This window comes from Anser brachyrhynchus, assembly GCF_964034855.1.
Source record: "Anser brachyrhynchus genome assembly, chromosome: 3".
NCBI lineage: Eukaryota > Metazoa > Chordata > Aves > Anseriformes > Anatidae > Anser > Anser brachyrhynchus.
Genome location: NC_137696.1, coordinates 124,206,798 through 124,233,381, shown reverse-complemented (window position 1 = coordinate 124,233,381; position 26,584 = coordinate 124,206,798). Strand labels below are relative to the sequence as shown.

General features: G+C 42.5%; 1 protein-coding gene across 25 annotated transcripts in view; it reads left to right on the top strand.

The window, feature by feature from the left end:
• HMBOX1 (homeobox containing 1) overlaps positions 1-26,584 on the top strand; it is a 119,034-nt gene that overhangs the window by 44,021 nt on the left and 48,429 nt on the right. For all 25 annotated transcript variants that reach the window (XM_080585732.1, XM_080585731.1, XM_080585741.1 and 22 more), the window contains 3 exons: positions 10,685-11,164; positions 13,123-13,208; positions 23,128-23,238. In XM_080585732.1, the coding sequence (XP_080441858.1) occupies positions 10,698-11,164; positions 13,123-13,208; positions 23,128-23,238 (664 nt within the window). In that variant the 5' untranslated portion in view covers positions 10,685-10,697. The remainder of the gene's footprint in view (positions 1-10,684; positions 11,165-13,122; positions 13,209-23,127; positions 23,239-26,584) is intronic.

The window sequence follows — 26,584 nt, the reverse complement described above, 5'->3', positions numbered from 1 at the left end:
TGTGCATGGGCTATGTAGAGCAGGAATACAACTACCAAATCTGCGGTGAAGATCAGAACTCAGATGCAGTTTGCAATTTGTTTTGATCAGCCCTCTAAGCAGGAAAGAGTTTTTTTCAAAGTAATAAGCAATAGCAGTATGAGAGTTTTAACTTAGATACCGAGTAAGATAAAAATGGAACAGCTGATATAACAACTGCCCCCAGTTGTGTGCTCACCTCTCCAACAGAGGTGAAGTAGGTTATAAAGCAATGTCTGAGGCATTCAATTTTCAGGCCAGGGTTTTAAAACAAGCTGAAATTAAAGTTGGTTTACATGAATAAATCAGGCTTAGAACTGCCATGGTTAGAGGGTAGTTTGGTTATCCGTACCCTGGGGCAGCATTATCCGTCAGAAGAGCAAAGTAGGCAGCTGGCTGCAATTACCATTTCACCTACCTAATTTTTATCTCCAGTTGGGTGAGAGTGAGTACTTGAGAGGAATTTGAGGCATGATGTGAACACGAGAATCTTGATTTTGGTCTCAAAATATATATTTATTTATCTGAAACTAAGTCTTTCTGTCACTAATGCGAGTGTATTTGTATTGGTTTCTTCATAAATATAATGGGAGCAATTGTACCTCACAGGATCACAATATAGATTAATTAATGTGTGTTAATGGTAAGATCTGGCCATCAGTATTTATGTTGCATGTTTCAAGGTCTCTCTCAAAATACGATTTCGGATGGAACTGGGCAGTTTTAGCATTGCCATTTAAAGTTTACCTGAATTGTCAGGCTGGTGCTTATGGATCTAACTGCCAGCAATGACAGAGCTGTTTTGGGAGTGAGTAAAAGCCTGCTGAGTGGAAAGAAAATCAGGGTGAGTAATGCAGATGAAAAAAAGGACTGGGCTGAAGTCTTGTCATCAGTTAGGAAAAACAGCACAAAGAAAAGAACAAGTATGTGAATGATCTCAAAATTGGCACGCTCTGAAGAACAGCCATTGGATTATGGCGGCTCGGAAAGTCACCGTCCGGCTGAGCGGCGGTGACTGTCCAGCTTCCCTGAAATGTGACACAAAGCACATTAATTAAACCTCGGTGAAAGAGGCTGCAGCTAACTTGCTGTCTTCATCTCTCGTCACAACAAGGTGTAGTGTAAATAGCTGGTGGCTGTAGAAACATTCAGTTGACATTTTAAGCTTCTGTAACTGAAAGAATGTCTTGTCTGAGCCTTTAGTTTTACTTTTAAAATAAGCCAGATGACTTAATCCATGCTTTCACAGGCAGCTAACCCAAGAAACAAGGAATCTTGTTCCCTGTGTGCCTTCCTCTGTTTTTGGCCAAATTGACCCATCCCCATGTGGTTGGTGATGGCAATCATCAGAGCCTTCTCTAGGCTAAATCAGCTCCTTTACCCATACAAGAAAACTAGCTATGGGTTGATCGGTGGGTTTATTTTCCTGCTGGGTTAGTGAACTGAGCAGGTTTGTGGAGATTTCCCCCAAGCTATGCAGGAGGGGAGAAGAGCAGGACCAGCCCCTGCTGCAGGGATCTAAAATCATAAAATATCCTGAGCTGGAAGGGACCCACTCTTGTTGTTGTGTGCTCTGAAGTCAGCTCACCCTCCATCACGCATCTGCACCCTCAGGACTTGTGTCTTGAGGTATTCTCCTCCGGCTCTGAGTAGGGCATAAAGATTTGGATTTATTATGAGGATGCAAACTGTGTCTTCTCTATGTTGTATAAGAGGAAATCTCCCTAGCTTGGGTCTGGTCTACATGAGAGTCTGTTACTTTAAGAGCATTAATAGGATGTGTGTTTCTTTTTAAAATGCTTTTAAGTAAAACTCTAATATGGAAGCAAATGTAGACAAAAGCCCATGTTTTTGCCATTAGGATTTATATTCTTCAAGGAGCTGCTGGTAATCTATGCCTGAGTTGTTCTCCAAGTATAGTGTCTGTCTTCACTAAGACTGAATCCCAGTAAAACTCTGTTTGCGGACTGTTTTCTAGTGGGGGAAAAAGTTGCTTTGTAGTTGAACACAAAATTAGGGGTAGGTAAATTTTAGGTATTTGCTGGTTTTTGACTTCAGTTTTCTGAACTAACATTTTTTTCTTATAAGGAAGTTGTTTATTGTTACTGCTAGTGATACATCCTGTGGGAGAACGCAGGTGCCTGTAATACTTCAGAGCATCTCTTTCTCTTCACATGTGGAAGAGGGGTGGTGGAAATCCTGGTGATGGCATCCTTTAAGGCATGTCCTACACCTTGTCATATCTGATGCTACAGATGGATCATGTAGGATGACTGTTCGTGTGGTGAGAAAATGCTCACGTTTTGGCCCGTCGCTTGGTCTGCCTTCCTGCAGAATGCCTTTGGGCCTTGGAACAAGTCATTTCATCTTGTCCGAAGGCCAGTCTCTTTCTCTGAGCTCTCAGTCTCAAAAATTAGCATAGTATTGATTTCTTGTCCCTTGGTCACTGGGAAGGTGTTTCCAGTATTCAGATATTCCAACTACCAAACCTGATACAGAAAATTTCTGAGATTTTCATGTTTTTAATACAGGACTGGTCAAGATCTGCAGGAAACAGAAGATGACATTGTTTCTACCCCTGTAACCCTGACAGCAAAAAATATGGGATTTGCCAGTTTAGGCCCATGTTGGGTAGGCCCATGTTAGGTAGGCCCGTGTCAGGTAGGCCCATGTCTAGGTTAGACCCATGTCTCAGTTGATAGTGGTGTTTTACGGCTTTTTACCACAGTAACTCTGTTTCTTCCTGTGAGTTACAGACAGTATTTCACTGTGTTGAGAGATTTGTGTAACTGTGTAACTCAAACACATGGATCCGGCCCTGATTCTGTTACAGAGTTTATGTATCTGGAGTTTGGTCTTTGGCTTCCAAATTTAGGAGCTCCTCCTTTGCTCTTGGCACAGTTTTGGGCTTTGGGCCCTGGTTCGGCGCTCAGCTGCCACTTGGGCTTTTCTGTGTGTGTGTCAGTCCTGCCGATCCCTCGTTCTGCCCTTGAATCCAGCCTCAGAGTTTGAATTCCTGCCTGGTTGCTGGAGAATTGCAACAATAGCAGGAAGCCCTCGTTGTGGAAGTAGGGAACGTTAGGGTTAGACAGATAAGGTGTCAGTGTGAATCAGTCTGGGCCTGGAGCAGAATTCAGAAGTATCTGGCTGCCAGCCCTATGCTTAGTCAGAGGTCAGTGCCTTTTGTAAGACTTGGATTGTGACAATAATTGGCATTTATATTCTATCTTTCCCTTGTAAGGTTGATCTCGAGTTCTCTCTCCCTTTTCCAAAGATGTAAAGTGGATACTATAAAGGACAGCAAGTTACGCACCCAAGTGGAATTAGTGGCAAAACTGCTAGGGTTTGCTTGCTGCCAGTGTGCCAGCATCCAGTAAAAAATATTTTATCAGCAGCAAAGAATATCAAAGGCTGAGTGGAAGAACAGCTTATGTAGAAGAAGTGTGTCTGGGTTTGGGGCTCTTTAACTAGCTAGGAAACTTGAAGCTTCCTGAAGAAATGATATGTTGATATTCTGCTCTCAGCTTGCCTTCTGTAATTTGTGTAGCGGTGAGTATTTGATTACGTTGGATTTATTTTCAGAAGTTTCAGGCTGCTCTTATTAACTGTCACCATTTTGATCGAAAGCGTATGGCAGTGTTCTGCATTCATAAGACGGTGTTTTGCATTCATAAACAGAACCGGTGACGTTTAACCTCGATAGATCAGCTTGTAGTCTGATTTCACTCCTTGCTGCAAAGTGAGGTTTTCGTTTGCCTGGGATGAGAGCAGTCATTACAAGCATTACATTTTGTTTGTGAATCAGGATGAATGGGAGTAGAGTCCTCTTTGAAAATCAGAACTAAGAGTGCAGGAGATAATTATGCTAACATATGGATAAGGATGGCTCTGTGTTCGTTGACATGATGAACACTTGAGGCCTGATTTTTTTTCCCCCTCTTGAAAACTGGTACAACTCCACTGAAAATACTGGAGTTGCAACTGATAAGCATAAATGTTGGCTCAGATGAGTCAGATCCTTAATCCTCTTCTGGGACCCAAAATTCATAGCATCAACTAGTGTTTTGAAGGCGGCTTGCTTAATGTGGTGCAAGGCTTTGGGCATTTCTGAAGCGCTTAAATTGGCTGTGAATAAAAGGAGATGCACTTCTGAAATAAGAACAGAAAAGGGCAAAGCTTGAATTTCAGAAGATGAGAGAGCGTTCTGCCCTAAATGTCCCAACTGAGTTCCATCAGTGTCTTAAAGCTGTGCTTGATGGGTCTCGGAGACTTAGCCTCTGAACTTGGGTGTGTGGCGCTCACTTTGTGATGCACGTCAACCATTGCGGCTGTGGAACAGCTCTAGCTCAGAAAGAAACTCCACCTCCGGCATCTTGTAAGGACCAGCTGCATCCCGGATGGGTAACAGTGGGATGAAATGTGTAAAGGGAAGGAGTGAACGGAACTTCGCTTGGGTGCTTGGATCTTGCAAAAATGTACAGAGAGAAAAGCAAGCTCACACAATGTAAAGCATGGCTAAACAAGTAAACTGGGCAGCTGGAAGTGGAATTCCGTTGCAGTTACTGCAGTTACTGTAGTTCCGTTGTAGTTACTGGTTCTGATGGGAAATATTTGAAGCCATAGTTTATGTGACTCAGGGTGCTGAATATCAGGCTGCTTGGTAAGGAAGTCCTATCACCTTTGGAAAAAGCAGTGCTGTGCTGAATATCCATTTTCGTTTGCTGTCTAGATCAGAGACCTCATGTAGCAGGGAAACGTAGCAGCCCGCTCAAAACGAACAAGGATCCTTGCTGTACGTTTGTGACAGCCAGAGGACGTACGTCTCCACGGTGGTCCGATAGCACCTCTCACCAGTACTATATGCATGTTCACGAAGGGAAAAACTCACAGGCTAAGGAGTTCACGCTATGGAAACACTGTGATAATTAAAATGCGTTTGGTTAACTAGTTGTAGAAAGGCAATTCTTTGCTGTATACTGATGGGTAACTTACTACAGCTGGAAAGCTGAACTTGCGCAACTTTACCTTGTGCGCACCTTTATTTAAAGTTCAAGATCGCATTCAGTGACAGCAAGAAGGTGCGTTTTATGCGACCAAAAGTGGTGGTGTTATAAAAGATAAGCTTACAAGTGCCCTGCCAGCCCTGCACCGGCAGGACATGCCATATGTCGGAGAAGGGGGAAGTTGGCATCTCTCCCCATCCTGTTTGCCACAGTTGATGTGACTTTATCAGAATGGTTCTTAAACCAATTACCAGACCTGGGATCCTGTTCTGAACACTTTGGCACTAGCCCACATCCATATTATGCAGAATTATATCAAATATAGGTCTCGTATCTGGAAGCACAACTGGTTTTGTAAGTGTCTTGAGCTTTGCAGAGCTTATTAGATAAAGAAGTGAATTTTAATAGAGATGTGGAGAGGGATCTCTGCAGAAAAGGATCTCTTCACTAATGCTGGAGTACTTCCTACTCATGTACAGTAAGTAGCAGAGAGGAAAAAATGATTTCTTCTGATCATTGAAGAGTCCAGAGCCATTTTCTCAAGTGCTCGAGGTGTTAAGGCCAGTGTTCTGGCCTTATTCCCAACTGGGTAATTGAATTGCTTTGAACTTCTGCAAGTTCAATTGGACATGGAGTTCTCCACTTCCTGCTTTTGGCCTTTTAATGGGATTATTCTGCTGTGCTCACCACCTAGAAAGTTAGTGTTGGGTAAATGATACCTGAATTTGCATGGTTTTCAGCCATGGTAGTAGGTGGGGAAATCCTCTTGTGTTTTCCCTTATTTTTCTCCATGAGAGAGAACACCTCAGTGTTTGGCCACATGCCCCTGGCTCAAGATCAGGACTTCCAAAGAGGGGGAGAGCCCCATATCTACGGGGAGAACTTAATACCAAAAAAACCAAACAAACAAAAAAACCAAACCTAAAAACCTCTCGGTGGTATGACAGGGAAAAGGGTGTTGAGAGCAATGTCACTAAACAGCTTCTGTGTCCCCAGACAGCCTTCATTTCACAAAGTGGTGTTAGAAGTAGAAATGATTGATGCTGCATCTTACTAATCTTACTGGTTGGGACCAGCTGGATATTTTATTTCTGTGGATTTGGGGGTGAAAAAAAGTGGATTTTTTTTTTTAATTTATCTCCTTTAGGTCTCCCTTCACTCTGGTGTTTAGGCCCCTCAGGTTCCTCTGGGATGAGGCACAAAATACAAGCATGAAGTTTTAATGCTTTATAGATACCAGGTGGAATTGGGCCATCTTACATGGGGCATGACGGCTAACTTAATGTAAGAAATGTAAATAAGTTTGATATTTTAAACTACTTTTCTTTTTTCCCCCTATCAGGATCTAAGTAAGCTTGATCCATTTTAAGACCCAGATTCAGTTGTTGCAAAATTGGTCAATTTTAGTTTTGCGTTTAATTAGTACTTTACAAAAGTCTTGCTTTCAAAATTTCAGGGAGACAAATGCATGTCGATTCTCCCCTGGTTGGCACTTTTTTCATCCATTTCCTCATCATGACTGGTGGGAGCTTTGGTAAACTAAGATCTGCTAGTTTTGAGGATATTTTGCCACATCAGCAGCAAAGTTGGCTGAAGTTTGATCACAGCAGAGCTGCCTGTTCTGGTCTTGTTCCCAGAAACAATTTTTGTTGCCTTGATTTTTCTCTTGCACACCCCCAATCGTTCTACGTGTCCCTATCTTATTTTGCTTCTTGTTGCTTATGCATTTGAAGGTTTTTTTCCCAAGGAAAAAGAGGGGGGAAAGCAAATTGGATTATAGCTAGCCAGAGGAGTTCAGGAGGATAAGAGGCTCTTATAGTAATAAGGGTGGGGAGAGAGGAAGTAGTAGAGAATATCCATTAATTAATGAGATGAATGAAATTAAGATGGTTCTAAAATGGTTGATTTACTTAACTGCTTTGTAAATTGATCTTTAAACAGGATAAGTTTATTAAAATATTTTGAAAATGGAAAATAACTGAAGCCTTGTTAGAATAACCGTTCTAAATAATGTTAGTGGGGTTATTCATTAAAAAAATGGTAGGTAGTTGGCAGCGTTGGAACATGTTCAATAATACCAAGTTTTGCAATATTTGCTTTAGGTTTTTAATGGAAAATTCCCAATTCCAGCAGTTATTTTCAACACACAAAACTGTCTCAGACGCACTGTTTCTAGATGTTACGGTTGTGTAGAGCAGAACATGAAAACGTGAATGACGTAAGACCAGTAAGAAGTAGGTCAGATGCAATATATGCTGTGCATGTAGCTATAAGCAAGGGAGTTTTTACCTCTGTACATGACATCGGTGAGAGCAGCAGTGAGATTCTGTATATGATTTTGGTGTTCGTACCTTCTTTTGAAGCGTTGAAAAGTTGTATGGGGTCAAAGTCTTCTAGAAAGGTTAGAGGGCTGGAAGAATACCTTGCACAGGCAGACTGACTGGTGGACTCATTGGCTTTGGTTTTGTTTTTTTCAAATTGCCAATGTTTTTTCCAGTAGTTGCGTTGACCACAGTATGATGGATTTAATCTAACAGTAGGGTTACCGTTCTTCAGTTGCCTTCTGTGGGCCTTGTAGAAGCAGTGCACAGACTAACAGGACTCCATGGGCCACGAGTTGGAGGTCGCTGAATATCTTGTTCTCATGGCCTTGTGCAGCAACTTTTACATCCTTGTGCATTTGAAATCACTGCGCATGCACAGCAGATCCCTGCTGCATCAACATGGGACAAAGTGGAGGCCAGATCACTTTCCTACATAATGCCCTGTATCACAGAAAGTCAACCATTTATTTCTCTTGTGTGTATGAGAACACTGGAGTTCATGAGGTTTAATTAGTAGTATTAAAGGATACTTTTAATTTGGCTCAAGAACACAAATCTAGAAGCTGAGCCCTGACATTTTAGACAAATTAAGGATGGCATCACACCCCGATCCTAAAGGGAATTTCTGCCCCATGTCCACAAACCGCTGCAGGAAACATTAGGTTCTTGACATTGCGTGGCATTTTTGAAGCCATCTGGAAAGTCGCCCTTTTGTCAGATGCAAGTTTTTCAGTTCACGAGACTAAAAGGACAAAAGTTTTGGGCTGCTAGGTCTGTGACAAACTGGAGATTAAATTAAACTAGATAATCTGAAGTATATTTTGGTATTAAAACTTGAAGAGTCAGTAAAGTAGGAATTTTTATTAGAGGTAATTCTGCGTGAATGTAGTGGTTCACTAAATCCTTCAGTTCAACAAAGTACTTGGGGACATGAAACTCTTGAGGACATGAAACTTGGTGTTGACAGATAAATAATTCAGGAAATTGTAACATTAGAAAGACAGGTAAAAAAGATGGCAAATGTGGGTTTCTCTCAAAGGAAACGTGAGCCGGCATATCTAGTGAAAACAATCTCGAGTCCAGACATTTAAAAAGAGATTTTCTATTTGAAAAGTGTGCTGCTTGGAGCTGATGGGGGGAACTTTCGGGCTGTAAAGGGGTTAGTGATGTGAGTCAGTAAGTCAGCGTGGCACTTCTCACGAAGCTGGATAAAAAGGTTGAGCCTCCCCAAACCCAGAGGCCAAACCCAGCGCATGGTGTCTGTTTACAAGTGCTCCTCGTCAAGCTCTCAGCGTCTCGGCCTGAGGTTCAACTTCCAAATTTCAGTTGTTACGATTCCAGTCAGTTGCTCAAACGCTGCTGTGTTGGCTGCCGTGCCCTCGTTTTAGCGGAATAATCTGGGTGCTTGTCTTTTAAGATTGAAAATGGCTCGTACGTTTTCAGCAATTGATTGTCCCGAAGGACAGCACATTCCTATTGGAACGGAGCACTCAAATGGCTGTAGTCCGTCTGTCTTCACAGATGGTCATTTTCTTGGATGGGAGTCATCCCCTTGTATTATCCTCCTGCTTCCTTTTCCTACGTACACATTTCTAATGCTAAAACAATAAAAGGGACTCAGTGCTAGCTGTAAGTGGCCAAAGATAAGAGCTTCTTATCATTTTTGGATTTTCCAGGCTGCAAATGCTGTTTTCATGGACGCATGCATCCTGGTTTTGTAGCACCACGTTCACATTGCTACTGTCTAGCTACAGCTCTCCTAAGCAAACCACTTCTCAGGGCTGTTCTTCAGCCCTGAGGCCATCCGGGCACATACATGCTACAGGACTACCCTTAAAAACTGGGTGGCTGCACCGAAACACCGTACTTGTGGCTTCTGGTGTTGTGAGATGTTGCTACCTTGAATAGATCCTGTTGCTACCCCCCCAAAATTTGGCTTTTTGTGATGTGCTTTTCTGAAAGACAGTAAATGCAGCGGTTGAAAAAGGCTTCTCACTCCATGGAGGCCATTGGGGTCTTCCCATGTGCTAGTGCTGAGCTGGAAAAGAGGAGAAATCTTCAAAATCTGTGGAGAGAGGCAGGTGACCCTGTTCCTGGAAGGCCTAGTACAGTCGTGAGAGCCGTTTTCCTTCTTGTGGTTTTCCACGATTTCTTGCTTGACTTCCCCAAGGCTGCTCTTTGTCTGCCCTTGCTCGTAAGGATTCTGCATTAGCTCTGTCATGTCTCCTGGAGTTTGAGTGATTTCTTCACCCTGCTCTCCTGCAGGAACCGTAATAAACCCTTGGCTCTTAAGGAGATTCACAGAAAGGCTGGAGAGTGCCCCGATCTCTTTGCCAAGGTCCGTCTGCCCTCCGTCTGCTGTCCCTTCTCCAGATCTTGAGTTCTGAAGGTGATCTCGTCATTTGTATGCCATTTGGCTCTGTTGTGAGGAGATTTAGGAAGGAAAAGAGATCAAAGGAGCACGTCGTGCTTTTTTTTCACTTCTGGGCTCTGCAGCAAAGTCATAGGATGTTCGTTGTTCTGATACCTTGGGAAGTTTAGGAGTTAAAAAAATCTTTTGATGAGCCACCATGTTGATGGAGTTACACAAAAAGCCTGCCTTTGGAGGGAAAAAAGCAGCAGACTTTATTTCTTTAAATGAAAGCTCAGTAGTAATTGGATGTGCTGCACTTTCCTTCTTAGGGCAGGCGATCTGTGACAACATTCCAGGTTCAAAAGTTTCTAACTTCAGAAATCGGACTTCAGTCAAATCAACTTTGGTCCTACAGGCCACTAGAATTTCCGCTAGGCATGTTTTTATCTTCTTTTTTCAAGGTAGCAACAAAAAGTTAGGGCAACTGGAACTCTTTGTACTTCACATTCAAAAGAGTTGTGATTCATAAATCTCATGTTATAACTAGTTAAAATTTCTCCGCAAAAACTTCACCTCTGGCCTTGGACCTAGCTGGTCAGTTTGGGAACGTGAGATTTCTGTTTGGACAGTAAGCAACAAGCACAATTTGGTCTGAAATCTGGTTGCAGCCTTAATTACTGACCAGCCACTGCCTCTCTGTAACAGGTTTATCGAAAGCGGATGAGTAGTAACTGCTGGTTTAGTGGAGGAGGTGGAAGGAATACTAGTAGGAAAGAGAAATGCTGTTTGAAAACTTTGAAGAAATAAACCTTTCTGCCAAGTAGGGAGGCTAGCAGTCATGGGAGGCTTCATGCTGAGCTTGGTTGGAGATGCATGGCTTAATGTCGGACCAGAGTTGGGCTTTCCTGTAAGTAAGGTACTTAACCGTGTACCACAGAGAACTGTTGAACTGAAATATTTGCTTTTGCATTTCACCTTGTTTTCAGTCTGCTGGAAACCATGTCTCACTACACAGACGAACCAAGATTTACCATAGAGCAGATAGACCTGCTTCAGCGCCTGAGACGTACAGGAATGACCAGACATGAAATCCTTCACGCGCTGGAAACCTTGGATCGTCTTGATCAAGAGCATAGTGACAAATTTGGAAGAAGGTCTAGCTATGGAGGCGGTTCCTACAGCAACAGCACCAACAATGTCCCAGCATCTTCCTCTACAGCCACAGCTTCAACACAGACCCAGCATTCTGGGATGTCCCCATCACCGAGCAACAGTTACGACACCTCCCCACAGCCTTGCACTACTAATCAGAATGGGAGGGAGAGTAACGAGAGGTTGTCTGCATTCAACGGGAAGATGTCACCTACCCGCTACCCGCTTGCAAACAGCTTGGCTCAAAGGTCGTACAGTTTTGAAGCTTCTGAAGAGGACTTGGACATTGATGACAAAGTGGAAGAACTGATGAGGTTAGTAGAAGTCTTTGTAAAGAGGTTGGAAAGGCAGAGTAAGAAGTGCCTCAGAAGAAATCAGCGTGTTGGAGGATTCCTCTAGTACTGATAGGTATTACCAGGAGAACTTTAGACAGCTGTTCCCCTGCTAGTTCCCTTAAGGTCACTATCCCAGTACCTCTCATCTGCCTCTTAGTCTTGTGTAGACAATCCCTGGCCGCACACAGATGTACCAGAAGCTGTTTTCCTGTTGAAATGCTTTTTCCCATGCTGTACCAAAGATTAAAATTCACACTAGCTCACTAAATTTCCACCCTACTCTTATTCAGAAGACTTCTGAGTCTCAATTCGCATGAGTCTTCCTCCCATAATTCATACCAGTTGAATTTCCTTCCATATGTAGTAGGGAGGCTGCTTGGTTAATGATTTCCGCTGTGATCTGCAGTGCATGTATGTTATCTGTTTAGAGTTTGTGTCAGGGGCTGACTCCCTCTTGCATTTGCACAGTCTGCAGATTGGTGCAGGAAAATAAAAATAATAAAAAAAAAAGAAGCAGAAGTCTTTAGTGAGAGCTAGTCTTATTTTTTTCCAGACTGACCTTCCTTTACTTCTAGCCACTTCCTTTGCATTATAGCAAAGGTTAAAGGAGGGGCTGTTCCACTGCGGTGAAAGATGGAGTTGGTGGGCTCAATAGCAAAAAGAAATATAGGAAAAGGCCAAACGTCTCAAAACTATTTGGATTATAATGTTGGAATGTTGTTGTTGTTTTTTTGGGGAGGTTGTTTTTTTGTTGTTGTTTTTGTTTTTTTGCTTTTCCCCTGAAACTGCAACATTTATAAAATACTTATGGGTTAACTAGGGTCCATAATCTCCCGGATGTAAATATGTTTGGAGATTTAGGGTAAAGGTGTGGCTTCAGGGGAGAGGATTAGAGATGAGCAGCAAGAAAAGCCCATCAACCTTGTTCCCTGTCAACTTCAGGATAATGGAATAATACAGGAAGATGGCTACTATAGCAGTTTGCAGAAGTTCCCATTGCTGAGGGTTTAATTATTCCGTTGAGTTTTGGGTTCCTATTGAATTAAGTCTCAAGTGTTTATTTAAACTGAAACCTCTTTTCAGACCTATGGAGGATGAGTGTTGGGTTCAGAAGTAAAAATGAACCCCCCAACATAGCATTTATTTTGCTTTTTACAAGCTTAAATCTGCCTTGGAAGCTGCTGGGGCAGCAGGGGAGGAGGGGAAGGGAGATCACCAAATAATAAAGCCTAATAAAGTTACTTTAATTGTCTGCACCTTTCAGGGAAGAAGGGAGGAAGCGGGAGGGAAAAGTATGTGCCTTCCACAATTGAAATTTGCTGTATATCACAGTCCCTATGCAATTGCCAAATTATTTCCCTTTTAGCACAGTCCCTTCTGAACTATCTTTGTGCTCCTTTTAAAAATCTTACAAAGGCTTTAATAACTGGTGCTTGTTCATTCAGTGCAAGCTGTGGACTAGGGAGGTAGGGATGGGGGATAGAGGTTGCAATATCTTTCTCCTCTGGGTCTTTTCCTTGAAAGGCTGGAGAAGGTTTGTGTATGTGTATTCATTTGTGTAGCTAACCATGCAGACCCTGCTATCCTTTATTTTTTATTTTTGTGCCTCATTTTTATGACTGAGTTTTTTATGCTGGTATGAGAGATTTATTCATCCCTGTGTAATGAAACTTTGTACATTCCATATGGCAGCCCTGCACCTAATATGAATTATATAGGACATGAGTCATCTATTCTCCTGCTAGGGTACTTTGCTCAAACGTGACACTTGTTAAAAGAAGTGTCCACTGGTGAGGCACTTTGCCTATTTAATGCCTGCCTTCCCCATTCCTCGTCCCCTAAATAAAGGAAATAAAGCCATTTTGCATCTTCAAAGTGCACTTTGGTCTGTCTGTCTTTTTTTGTGCTCTTTTGTTTTTTTTTTTTTGTTTTGGTAGGAGGGACAGCAGTGTGATAAAGGAGGAAATCAAAGCCTTCCTAGCCAATCGGAGAATTTCCCAAGCAGTTGTTGCACAGGTAACAGGTAAGAGCTCAGGAGTCCTTTCTTCATTTTGGGAAACTGTGTCTAACTGCCTATGTGTGCATGGTGCAGATGCTGGAATATTGCTTGGCTTTCTGCATTGCAGTGCAGATCTGTCAGCTTAGTCATGATAATGTATGCCTTTGATTTAAGACCCATTGTCCCGCACATCATGGAACTTCCCCAGTGAATCACTTGTTCTTTTCTCTTTTTTTTTTTTCTTGTGGCTTATGCTAGCAGATTTTATTTTACAGCATTATAATAAGCCCAAAGTTTTTATCTTAAACTGAAACCTTTTTCCTTAATTATTAAGTTATTTGTTGCAAATAGATGCATATCTACATCTCTGTGGATTGAGGTGTATATAATACATATTCATATTGTAAAATGCATATAAAAAGTCTGGAGACACAGCTAAAGCTGGTATCACTACGTCCAGCTGTCTGTGATAGTTTTAAAGTTTTTTCAGTTGCTCATCTTTGAGTCACAGTTAGTGAAAATCAGATGTGAGGCTGAGGGGGATGACCATTTTGGTAGATTTTTACACAGAAGGAGAAGCAGTTCTTTTTTACCCTCTACCTTGTACCTTCTCTCTTTCACATTCAGGACAAGTGAGCAAACTGCAGTGATACCATTGACTCCTTTGGTGTATTTCCAGAGCTCTTTAAAAACACTAATCCTGCTGCTGCTCCATGAGGCACTATTAGTCCTCCTTTACAGGTGTATTCTGCTTGTCCAGACCAGTGTAGCTAGCAGCATACTTAGATGAAGACTCGATGATAAAAATAAACAGCTCAGTCCCATATCATAGTTATAACATCTATTCATTTTTAAAACCAAGCTTGAATAAAGACCTTGGAATAGATCCTTTTTAAGGATCCTCAATGACTAGGAATGCCAAACCAACAGGAGGGAAGTTGTTCTTTTTTGATATTTCCAGTGTTTGAAATGTCATGAGAACCCATCTGTCTGGGAGATCTGGGTTTGCAGACGCTGTGTGTGTTAGCAGTTGAGGTAGGCAGGCAGAAACGGGTGCTTGAGCCGTGGAGCCAGGAATTTCTTCCACATCTGTGGTCTTGGGCAAATTACTTGTCCTTTCCTGGTTTCAGTTTCATCTGTAAAATCATGAGATTAACATTTTGTATTACTTTAAGGAATGTTATTAGCCTTATCAGATGTTAGCACTAGTACTTCAGAAAATTAATGCTAAGTCTGCTTGCTTGAATTGGACCTGAACTGTGACATTTTGGCAGTTTGTGGGTCAGTCCCTTACTTATGTGCAGTTCTTGCTTGAATATGGTCCTGAAATGTCTCACATCTAAATTAACCACTGCGTAGCTTTTTATGAGGGCAGACAAACTTCTGACACAAACAGAAAAACTTCTGACTCAAAGACTGATTCTGAAAATTCTGGCACCCTTCACATCTACAGTAAGTCAGAGTTGCCCTTTCCCTTCAAGAGAAGTAGTGCAAAGAGAAAAAAATGCAGAAAATGTTTGTTTGTTGGTTTTTTTTTTTCCCCTCAGTCAGTTGGACTACTGCATGCAGGGCCATTAAATCAGAATTGCTGTGCCAAATCTAAGATGGTCTGTATCAGTAAAAGGAGCTGATCTAATTGACCACGTCTCAGTGCATATCTTGATACCTCTGTCTTGCAGGCTGACCCTAGCAAAGTCAAGATCGGTCTCTTCACACCTGTCATTTTGCTCCTTCCATCCTCAACCTGTTGTCTTGGATTTCAGTTGTTAATCATTTACAGACTCGTAGAATCATCTAGGCAGGAAAAGACCTTCAAGATCACCAAGTCCAACCATTAACCTAACCTACCACTAAACCATGTCCACGCAACTCCAGCAATCTGCGGTTCCTCCAGTGGTGGGGACTCCACCACTTCCCCGGGCAGCTCCTTCCAATGCTTGACCATCCTCTCCATGAAGAAATTCTTCCTAATGTCCGACCTAAACCTCCCCTGCTGCCACTTGAGACTGTTTCCTTGTGTCCTATCACTTGTCATATGAGAAAAGAGACTGATACCCTGCTCACTGCAACCTCCTTTTGGTTAGTTGTAGAGAGCGATGAGGCCTTCCCTCAGGGGAGTCAGTGTTTAGCCTCTGGGAGCTTGCCTTGTCTTTGCCAGGCTGTTCCTCCTGTAAGTGAAGGACAGAATCATTAAGGTTGGAAAAGACCTCCAAGATCATCTGGTCCAACCATCCCCCTACCACCAATGTCACCACTAAACCATGTCCCTAAGCACCACGTCCAACCTCTCCTTGAACACCCCCAGGGACGGTGACTCCACCACCTCCCTGGGCAACCTGTCCCAATGCCTGGCTGCTCTTTCTGAGAAGAAATGTCTCCTCATTTCAAACCCGAACCTCCCCTGGCACAACTTGAGGCCATTCCCTCTAGTCCTACCACTAGTTACCTGCGAGAAGAGGCCGACCCCCAGCTCCCCACACCTTCCTTTCAGGCAGTTGCGGAGAGCAATGAGGTCTCCCCTGAGCCTCCTCTTCTCCAGACCAAACACCCCCAGTTCCCTCAGCCGCTCCTCACAGGCCCTTCACCAGCTTCGTAGCCCTTCTCTGGACACACTTCAGGGCCTCCATGTCCTTCTTGTAGTGAGGGGCCCAAAGCTGAACACAGTACTCGAGGTGCACCACTGCAGTGGCACCATCCTCTTCATATACAGTTGACTAAGTCTCAAACCCAACCCACTCAACCCTAATGTGTTAGTGTTACGTAGGGGTGAGACCAGGACACATGCACATGGTGGTCAGAGAAAATATTACTACATGTCTCTTTCTAGCCTGGCAGTGGGACGGAACGAAGACCGAGCTAATGGCACTACAATATTATCTTGTTTTCTGGGCAAATCAATGGGAAGCCTGGTAGCTCTAAAGGTTAAATGGCTACGTCCTTTTGCAGCTAACCCCGTAGTGTTTCCGTGGACCTTTCAGATACAAAAATGAAGTGAATTTTGCACCTGACGCACTTTCTCAAGCAAAGGTAGCTGCAAGGCCTGTGCTATACGGTGTTGCATGAGTCTTCCCCCTGCTACCCGTTGCAGTTGAACAGTTATCCTCCATGTATTTGCTGGGGGAAGGTCTACGGGAGCTGATTCGTTTTAAAGGCAACCCTTAGCCCTGTGTATGCAGATGGGTAGCACTTAAGCGACACTATTAAATACATAATTATGGCTGTAGTGAATCTCAAGGAGATTGAAGGGACCAGGTTAAAGGGCATGCTTTACCAGGGGAAACATCAGCTTCCTTTCAAAGGCACGGTACAGTAAAGAGTGACTGAAAATATTTCAGGACAGAGACCCAGAGCAGAAGGCATGTATCCCAGGGCTCTCACTTCCAGACTTGTCTTAGACCTGATGAATGCTAGCTGATTTGTGTGTTCTTCAGGTATGTCCATCACCCCTCCCCATTCAGAATATATGATCCCAGATGTTATCGTCTCAGTATTTACAGGCTTCCAGGTAAAGATGTTCTGTAAATCATTCATTAAACAAGAGAAAAAAAAGATAAATAAAATTCAGAGAGTGGTCACTAACAGATGGCCCAGGAAAGGTGTGAAGTGGTATCTCTCCAGGTTACTGCTCAGCTTCCAGTGATCTGTATCTCGGGGTCCTCTTCACTGCATTACACATCAAGGTGGACCCCTGTTCCGGTCGGTGAAGGGGCTGTGAAAGCATGTGAAAGGAGGCAATTCTGCAGGAACAGATCAGCCAGATCACCCAGAGAGGCTGCTGTGCTCACAGCCCGGTGGTGGCGTAGCAGTACGTAGGTCGTGATGCTCTCACTCCTCTCCAGTTCCAGGCATCCTTCACCACCATTTGTTTAAATCCAAACAGCAAGCTGTTTCTGGAGGCTGGATGTCAGATGTTGGGTGTATTTGACTTGCCCAACCCCTGGTTGCCACCCTCCATCAGCTGGAAATCATTTGTTTAGCACTTGAAATAAAATGCAGAATATTACGAGCTCAGCTTTTACCATTCATCTCTTCTGCCCTGGGAAGAGGAGCAAGAAACAAATGAAATGAAAAATGTATGGCTGGCTCTGTCCAGGAGGAGAGTTGTTTGACTTGGCTACCCATGCTGTGAACTTTCTCCTTTCAGTCTCTACCTGTTTCTATGCTACTTTAAAAATTCTGCTGAGTATGTAAATGGGAGAATGGCATGGAGAGAGGAAAGGAGTAAAAGTGTATCTGAACCAGAATGATCTTAGACCTTTAGCTAGGAACCTAAAACTTCCTCTTCTTAATTATTGCTGGGTTTGCAGTTGGCTGAATTGGACGTAAAAGTGATGAACATTAGGTAAAAAATGTATTTGCATGTCTTCAAATTGCAGGTCTTGGATTAGCTCATCAGAGAGTACTGCATCCTCTGGGCTTACAATCATTATTGTCCCCATTCTGTATCTTGTCATCTTTCTGTCCTTGGTGCAGGAACTTCCACTGCAACTTCTGCAACTCGAAACTTCCATTCTACCTAATTTCGTTAATTCTTCAAGGCACTTAGGATTTCATTCGAAACTATCTTTCTTCTTTTTCTAAATTCTAATATTGCAGTGCACTCGCGGAATATCAACCCCAGTCCTACAAAGTGCACCGAACAGGCTTGCATTTACAGCCTCTGCAACTGTAAACTGCTTTTCCTTTTGTTTTTCCTGTGCTGCAGTGAAAGTGGGTGGGAAGCGATGGAGGTCAAGGATATGCAAGAGAGGGACACGGAGCTGAAGGTTAAAGTCAGCTGTTGCAGTAGAACAATTTTTTAGGCTCTCTTAGTCTTTATAAAATTACCAGAAACTTTTAAAGTCATTTAGATAATGAATCTGACATGGAAAATTAAACCTGGAAGACATTCTACAGAGCTGCCTTGTGTACTGAGAGGAGAGAGCAGACTGGAAAATAGTAACAGAATATTAAATGGTGACTTGGAAATAAAGAAATGATTGATAAGAAGCAAAAACCTAGCATAACACTTATTAGTGCTGGTCCTAAATACGGGAGCTGCTTTTTATAGAAACTTTTTTAATGGTGTCTGTAATAAGATAAACAAGAAGCACTTGGGTTGGGCTCTGTATAAATAATCTCCTACTGATAAGAAAAATGACAGTATAAACAGGAGCTAATAATAGTTCCTGCTGAATTTCCTATCTTGTTGTTTGAAGCTCCTTTTAACATAGCTGCAGCTTACTTGGGGGTAGCTTTTTAGCCCTACGTGGGGCAGGTGAGATGCCAAATTTTGACAAACAATAATTTGAAGTCGTGCAGTGCGATTTGCTTTAGTTGTCACCAGAATTGTTTCTGGGCACCAACTAAGCTACGGTCAGAAGTCGAAGGTTAAAGAGATAAATGCGTCCTTGTTAGGCGACGCTGGCTCTTGATTTAGGCTCCAGGTGTAGAAGGAGGGTGGGGGAAATGTTTTCTGATACTAACATCTTTCTGCTGTGTACTACAGTAAAGGAGAGAGGGAGGAGTATTCAGAGATGAGCCCTTTGCAGCCAAGCTAAAAGCTTTGATGGATGATGCCTCTGCAAGGTTTGGAAGTGTTGCCTTTTCCATTTTTTACACATAAGGAGCAAAGGAACAAAAAGACATGTTTTCCTGAGGTCACAATGAAAGCAATCTGTGGTAGAGCAGGAATTTTTATTCAGATTTCTCAATTCTCAGCTTAGTTTTTATGGCACTAACCTATTGTGTGTAAAGAAAATAATAATAATAACAATAAAAGAATAAGAATAATAAAATGCAGAGGTCATTTTTCAGAAAAAATACATAATGGAACTCGTTAGTGTGCAGCTCTGCTACCCTTCCCTGTTAGTCTGCTTGTACAATTCAGGCTTGTCCTTCTGTCTCTGTCTTAATTGATATGAGATCTTCAGGACTTAGCTTTGTATTATGCTAAAGACACAGAGCATCTCGTGCGGTGGAGGGCAGCCTCAAAGCAGTGCTGTAACGTGAATAAAATCCCTGAAGGTTTGGAACCTACACAGAGGGGTGCTCAGCAAATACAAATACAGACCAAGTGAAATTTAAATAGTTGAATTGTGAAAATTACTGAATTACCGATGATCAGAAGTGGTGAGAAATTAGATGTAAAAATAAAACAAACCAACCAACATTTCCTTTTTTTAATATTCATGAAAATAGAGGGAAAGATTTGTTTTTATATGATTTTGATCTTTGCAGGTTTTCTGTAAACAAGCATTTGCTAATCTCCTAAATTGATAGATGTCCTTTGCAAGCACGTATTATATGATTCCAGGACTTTGCTTACAAACTGAAGAATTAAGACACTGTCAGATATTTCTTCTCCAAATCTGATGTGTTCCAGGTGCTTCTGAAAATCTCTCCTGAAAGAAACATTAAAGAAATGCAAAACAGAGTCACTGAAAAAATCTATATGTGAAGGTGAAAACCAGTTACCAGAGACTTGATGAATGGCAGGTTTGAGGTGTCTGAGCAGATTTGTACTGTCGATACCAGTTGCCTTCCCTTGATGATGCATTTTGCCATTTCTTTTATGTATATGGGAGGGAAAATTCTTCCCCATATAATTTATTTAGGAGAAAGTGTACTTGTACTGTCATCTCCATTTTGTTTATAATTGCGAATAGTAATTGTACAATTACAAACTGTAACCTGCTATGGGAAGGAGTGACGTGTGACACAAGTCAGCATTTTGATTTAATACAATCCTTTGTGATTACCACTTCTTTCTTGGGTATTTTCAGTGAGCGAGCTAGTGGTGCTCATTGCAACGTGTCCCTGCTGATCCTGAGCCCAGAGGACGTCAGACTTCCTTGAGGTCCGTAGTTCAGTTGGAGGGTGAATTTCCTACAGGCAGCTGGATTTTCACTACTCCAGAGATCTTCTTTCATTAATCTGCTTCTGGCAGCAGGATGATTTCTTTTTTCCTGCCAGTGCAATTTTCTAAAGTAGTATGATTACAGCCTATGTGACAGGATGGCACTGGTGGTAGGACTAGTCATTGTCCCTGTGAGTCAACTGTACAAAATCCACGTGAGATGCAAGAAACTCTAACATGATGATCTGTGGGATTTTAATTGAAAGGGGTGAAGGGTGAGTTTGTGATTAAGACACTGTGCTGGGATCCAGGAGACTGGATCCGTCTTTCTGCTGCTGACTTTGCACATGACCTTGAATCATCACCCTTGGATTGTACGGATCCTCTAAATTGAGGCTCCAGATGAGCAAATGACAAATATCTTGTCTTAAAAAGAGGAGTGGCATAGGTAGAGAACACCTTTAAGAAGCTCAGCTTTCACTCTGTCTGTGAGAGAGGGGAAGAGACTAATAAAAAACCAGGATGAAGTGATAGAAAATGTGATGTGAAGGGGCTTCTGGAGGTCTGCATCCCTATGAACAAGAGTAAGGTCAGCTGCCTAAGCCATACCTCACGCAGTGCTGCTGGGTTTGTAGCATTGCTATGCCAAAGAGCAGAACTGGCTATGGGCTTTTTACTGATGCAGAAAGTGCCACGGACTGCAGTGCTGCCCAGGAGATACTGTAATAAAGTAGGAATGTATTGAGAATTTATCAGTCTTTGCAATCTTCGCATCTGTTCATCTCGTGTCCTGTAGCAGCGCTCCATTTTGCAGAAGTTATTTTGTAAACTGAGAGGGCTCTCGAGGAGTCCAGCGTGGACGTGGCAGTACACAGGGCAGTTCTCAGCGTGAATCTTCGGGCTCCTGCTCCTTTGCTTTGTCTCCAGCACATTGCCTGATGTGGCTAACATCTGTACCACTTCGTGACAGTATCAAGCAGCTTCCTGGGCAGAATTTGAGTTTTCCACTCTTCCACTCTTGTTGAAGATACTTAATCTCTATTTATAATTTTTATCTAATTATGCTTTGCATTTGTATCTTCTGTTGTTATCCAAACACTCAACGAACGCTACTTCACTGCAATAAGTGTAAGTGGACCGTAGCAAACAAGTAAATTAGTGGTGCTGGAACCCATTGATTAATAGGAGCCCTGCATCCGAAAGCAGTGAGACACAACTATTTGTGTCCCATAGCCCTGCATTAAAGACATGGCTTTTAAAAACCGTAACAGTAGGTGGGGAGCTGCAAATTTACAAAACTTAGTCCGTTTCCTGACAATCAGGTGTCTGGATTGCATGATTTCAACCAGACCGGCACCTCAGTTTGGGCCAGAGAGTTTTGTCAATTGATATTGATTTATGTGTGGCGTTAGTGTATATATATTTGGTATATATTGGCATGTATTTGGTATATATTTGGAATATATTTTATATATATATTTGGTATTACGTGATTTAAATTGTCAGAATCTAAAGTTTGTATTTGACTGGTTAATTCCACTTCCCTAGTAGTACAAACCCAATTATCTATCCCGGAATGGGCCCAGGGGATAAGCAGCCCCTGTTGTTTGAACTCCTTCATACATCAGCCAAAGACCATCTCGGGGAACAGGCGCTGAGACCATCGCTAGATGTACAGGAAACCAAACCAAACCAGGGTATGTTCGTGGGCAGAGTTCTGCTGAACAGCAGTCAGCTTCTGTACTTAAAACACACCTATCCTTTTTCCATGGGACAATTAAAACTTCACAGGCTCTGGGATTCGCTGTAACAAAGAGCAGTTAAGAGCATAAAGCCCCGTGATTCTGGAAATCTGGTTGGAGTAAACCCACATGAATACGGCACCTGAGGTTTGAGTTAAATCATTCTCACGTTAACTAAATTCTGTGTTCAGTGCAAAGAAAGCATAGTAAAAACCCTTTATTAGAAGCGGTAAAGCTACAGGGGGTTGTTTTTCATGAGTTAAATATGATTATGAGAAAGATCTCATAATCATATTATGATTAATAAAACCTTGGCGCATCTCAGGAGGGGAGAGGCGGTTTGATTTCTGCCTGAAAAGCAGCCTTCTACCTGCCTTAGCGCTGGCACCAAGCAGGTGTCGGCACAGGTGGTGCTCAGCAATATATTGTTACTCGGAGCACCTCCTAAAAGTTGAATTCTCGGGAGAGTTTAGATGTTGTTAACCCTTCCTGAGAGCTGAAGAGCCTGGTGGAAGCACAGGGAGCCCTACTGCCTGGGATATAGCTGCAGTTATTCAGCAAATAATTTTCAAATGAACATACAGTTCCCCTCCTAGTGCACCTTTAAACTTCTTGCTTTATTTGGTTCCTCTCCCGATCGCTACATTTCCCTTTCTGCACTGATCTTTCATTTGGTGGCATACTTTGGAAACAGTGGCGTTAACTTCCAGGTTCCTTACCCCTCTAACTATTTTCTTAGAAGTCTTATTTTAAAAATTCTGGAACTTTTTGTCCCTAGTCCTGCCTGGATATGTAGGGTTTGAATCCTGCTTTGCCTTGCTGATGGGCAGCTGCCCTTTCTGTTTTGTTTCCTGGCTGTTGTTACAGCAGCTGCTAGCTGCCTCGCTGCATTTCTGTGATTTGATCCATATCACATAAACCGTTTCTGCATTTATCTCCCTCCTTATTCTAGCACTGAATGATAAAAATCTCCCAAGGATCATTCCCTGCGTATAATAGTGGGTAAGGGACTTGTTCCCAGTTCGCAGACGAAGAACTTTTTGAACCGGGGAAGCTGTGGTTGAGAATTGGCCAATTCAGTCGTCAGCAGATTCGGCTTCCCAATTTGTGCCCTACTTGCCTGGAGGCTGACTGTGCTGAGCCCGGGGTGAATCCTGAGCGGGGCTGAGGATAGCAACAGGGAGAAGCTGAAGCGGTTAGGGATGGGGGAAGAAGCTTGAACTCTACTTTTTCTGTGATTGAGCCATTAACATTGAGTTTCTAGGCTTTGTAAGACAACACCTTTTGTCGGTATATAAACCACTTTAAATATTTTGAAAAGACCAAGTTTTCTCTTCCTCTTTGTGTTTTTTTTTTCCTCCAGGTATCAGTCAGAGCCGGATCTCCCATTGGCTGTTGCAGCAGGGGTCGGACCTGAGTGAACAAAAGAAAAGGGCATTTTACAGATGGTACCAGCTTGAGAAGACAAATCCTGGTAAATAAATTCACCCTAAACAGCTCCTGCTGTTCTATTTACGAAAAAAAAAAAGCCTTTTGTCACTGGTTTTGATTATTACTGATCATTTACTTGGTGGTGTACTGACGAGGTGTTCCCTCTGACCAGTTTGCTCCTTAGGAATAAATCTGAGCTTTGCTTGCAGCAGTTGACCTAAAACCAAGCCGTCCATAGGTGTCTGTCCAGCTGCTCTGACATGGTTACTCGCCCTGTCGTCTCACCACTGGCTTAAGGTTGAACAGAAAGAAAACATTAATAATGGCTCCATAATATAAAGTCTGAGCAAACTTAAGCATTTCAGCTGAGAGGAAATTTGGGATAACTTCAGAGGGTTTGGGGTTGTAGCTCAAGCTCGTGGAAGGGATACGTTGATAGCTGGAGATGTCTCTCTCGAATCCCACCTGCTTCTCCAAATCTCAAAACAGATCTTGAATGTATAACAAGAAATAAAGCTCGGCATTGTCTGTGACACACCAACAATCTTCAAAATCAGTTGAATTAATTTCCTTGCATTGTTTTTCTCCGTAGATTTTGTTTGACCACAATTCTTATTATTCCCTTTAATGGTTTTGTTGTGAAGATCAAAATATTTACATTTAATTTTCTTTAAACAATGGTATGATTAAATTAACTGTAATTGTTTCATGGAATTTAAGACTTAGCCTCTCTAACATGAATTTGGCTTCAATATCCAGAACTCTGTTAAGAAGAATTCCAGTGAAAACAGATCCTCAAGACTTCTGCTTTGTGTGTGAGCTGTAAATCAAGAGGCTCCAGCTGTCAATTGGCCTGAGAATACTCTAGCTTAAAGTTGGGTGGGTTCAAAGCCAGAGCCAAGCCTGTCCTTTCTGTTAAGCATCTAGAAAATGCTGTAAGGAATGAATGTGCCAAGGGTTGTGAAGTGCTGACAAGCTGCAGGGATCGCTAAGGAGCCTTGATTTTCACAGTGCTCGAAACTTTGATACCAAGGAGCAGCAAAAGTCCTGGAAACCTTTCACTACCAGCATCTTTGTAAGCCTCGTGTTGTACCCCATGAATTAACTCTCAGCCATTTCCCTCTGACGGAAAATAACACCTCCAAAGTAGTGGATAAAACTGGAGGTTTCTTCGGAAGGTGTATTTTAGGGGAAAAAAAATAATAAATTTCCTCTCCCAGCAATGAAAACTGCTGCATGGATTTTTCTACAACTTTGCATCTTTTCTTTCCAGTGTTGTTTGGAGCTGTTTAAGGAGTAGTGTTCTGGTATTCTGCGTTGGGAAAAGAGAATCCTTAGCACAAACTCAGTACTGAAGTCTTTACTTCTCCCTCCTAGCCTTCTTTCTCTCCCTTTATCCACAAGCTCACGTCTTGTTTGTCCTTTCAATCTTGAGAAGTGTCTGAGGAAGGGAAACTAGCAACGCTGAAGTTTACAGCTTCAATTGAGACGAATCGACATTAACCTCTACTTGTCTAACGCACTGTGTCGCTGAGGTCTTGGTTCACTTTTCTTTGTGCACACATGGGAAAATTTCTTGAAGAGTGGTTATTTGAGTTTAACCTTTTTTTCAAGGCAGAGGTATTAGACAGCATTTTCAAGAAGTGTAAACGGCAGAATGGCTCCTCTGCCTATGCCAAGGGATTATTTGGATGCATTTAAATTCTCTTCAGAACCAAATAGCGCTTGGTTTATTTTTAGAGGCTGAGGTAAGGGTGGGGAGGCTTAGTTTTCCTGTAGCTGTTGGCGAAATCTAGTTGAGGAAAATGTGATTGTATTTATTTATTTATTTTGGGTTAATCCACTTCCTTAAATTATCGCCATCTACTATATTGCGGGTCAGACTGGCCAGCCAAGAGCGTGCAATTAGCATGCAGATGTGCAAGTGTATGCGGTGTGCTGTGGAAGATACCAACCTTGTCCAAAGAGTCCTGGATTCAAATTACTGTTACGGAATGAATTTGGAGCCTAAATTTTGGATGATAGTTGCAGTATCCTATAATTCCTGGACTAGACTGGCTATTCTTTCTTCTGGTTGCCTTCTTTAGAATCAGAAAATGAGAAAGTCATTGGAGTCACAAAGAAGGGAAATAGTTGTTGCAGTGCTAGTCACCCTCTGCAAAAGACTGCCGTCTTCTGATAAAAACTTAAGTCATTAAGTGAGCGGCATGACTTTTTTCTAGTTGCTGACTTACTCAGAAGTAAGTACCAAGACATTTGGTTTTCTGGTCTCATGTCCCATCTTTCTTGATTCCAGCTTCTGGGAGTAAAATCTCAGTCCTTCTCCTTTGTGCAGCAGAACTGGAATCTATCGCTCAGGAGCACGTCATGTGTGAGTTACCCAAGGGCAAAGTCAGGTCTCTGGGAACTTTTAGTTCCCTCATTTGTTTCCTCATTTGTTTAATCCTTATTTTGGACTCTGGGGGCCTTCAGACCAAGTCCATTTTCTGACAATTCATTTGTGTAGCAAGTAAAAGAAAACTTACGATTGAGACAATTTTGCAGGACCACGACACCAGATACAATCAATTTGTGAACTGCGAAGGAAGAATTGTTTTATGAGGAAAGGACTGGAGATCCCTTGGCAGACCTTTCCTTGGCTCTGCTAGTTTTCTGTACAACTTCTAGCAAACGATTTCCCGTTTGCACCGCACTCTCCCCTCTGCTAGGTAAAGATGAGACTTTCTTGTGCGTGACTTGCCTGTAAGGTCCTCACAGCAGGGGCTGGCTTTTACTGCACCGAGCCAGGAATTTCTAATAATACATGGGACAAAAAATAACTTCTAAATGCATCAAAAGAGATTTTCATTTTCTCTTTTCAAATACACGATGGTGGCGCATAACGCTTTCAAATCATCCACCAGTAGCCCTGCATCTGCTAACTGAAGGACTTCGTGTCACGGTTTTGAGGCACTGCTGCTATTGAGACGTTGCTAGATGCTGCTCCTCTGCAGAAAGGACTCGGCAGTTCCACCAATCCCATTATTTTCCAGCTTGCTTTGGCCTCCAGAACATGCTCTTTGTTGTTTTCTTGCTTTTGGTTGCTTGTTTGCATGGATAGTTCCTGTATTTCTCGTATCTTCGGTGGCAGTTGTTCAGACAACAGCAGGTCAGAACGGTGCAAAAGAGACCGAGTCTCATGAATCAGGAAAGAAAAAACCTTTCTGCTGTAGGCAGAGCTCAAAAATGTCTTGATCAATGTTTTCCTGGTAGGAGTAATGTCAAAGTTAACAGCAATGCTGCAAATTCCAATGTACCAGTGACCGTACTTTTTTCTGGAAAGAGTTGCCAGTTAGGGTGAAAGGCGTTTTTGTCTCGAGGGGAAGAAGTCAACGCTAAATACTAGTGTT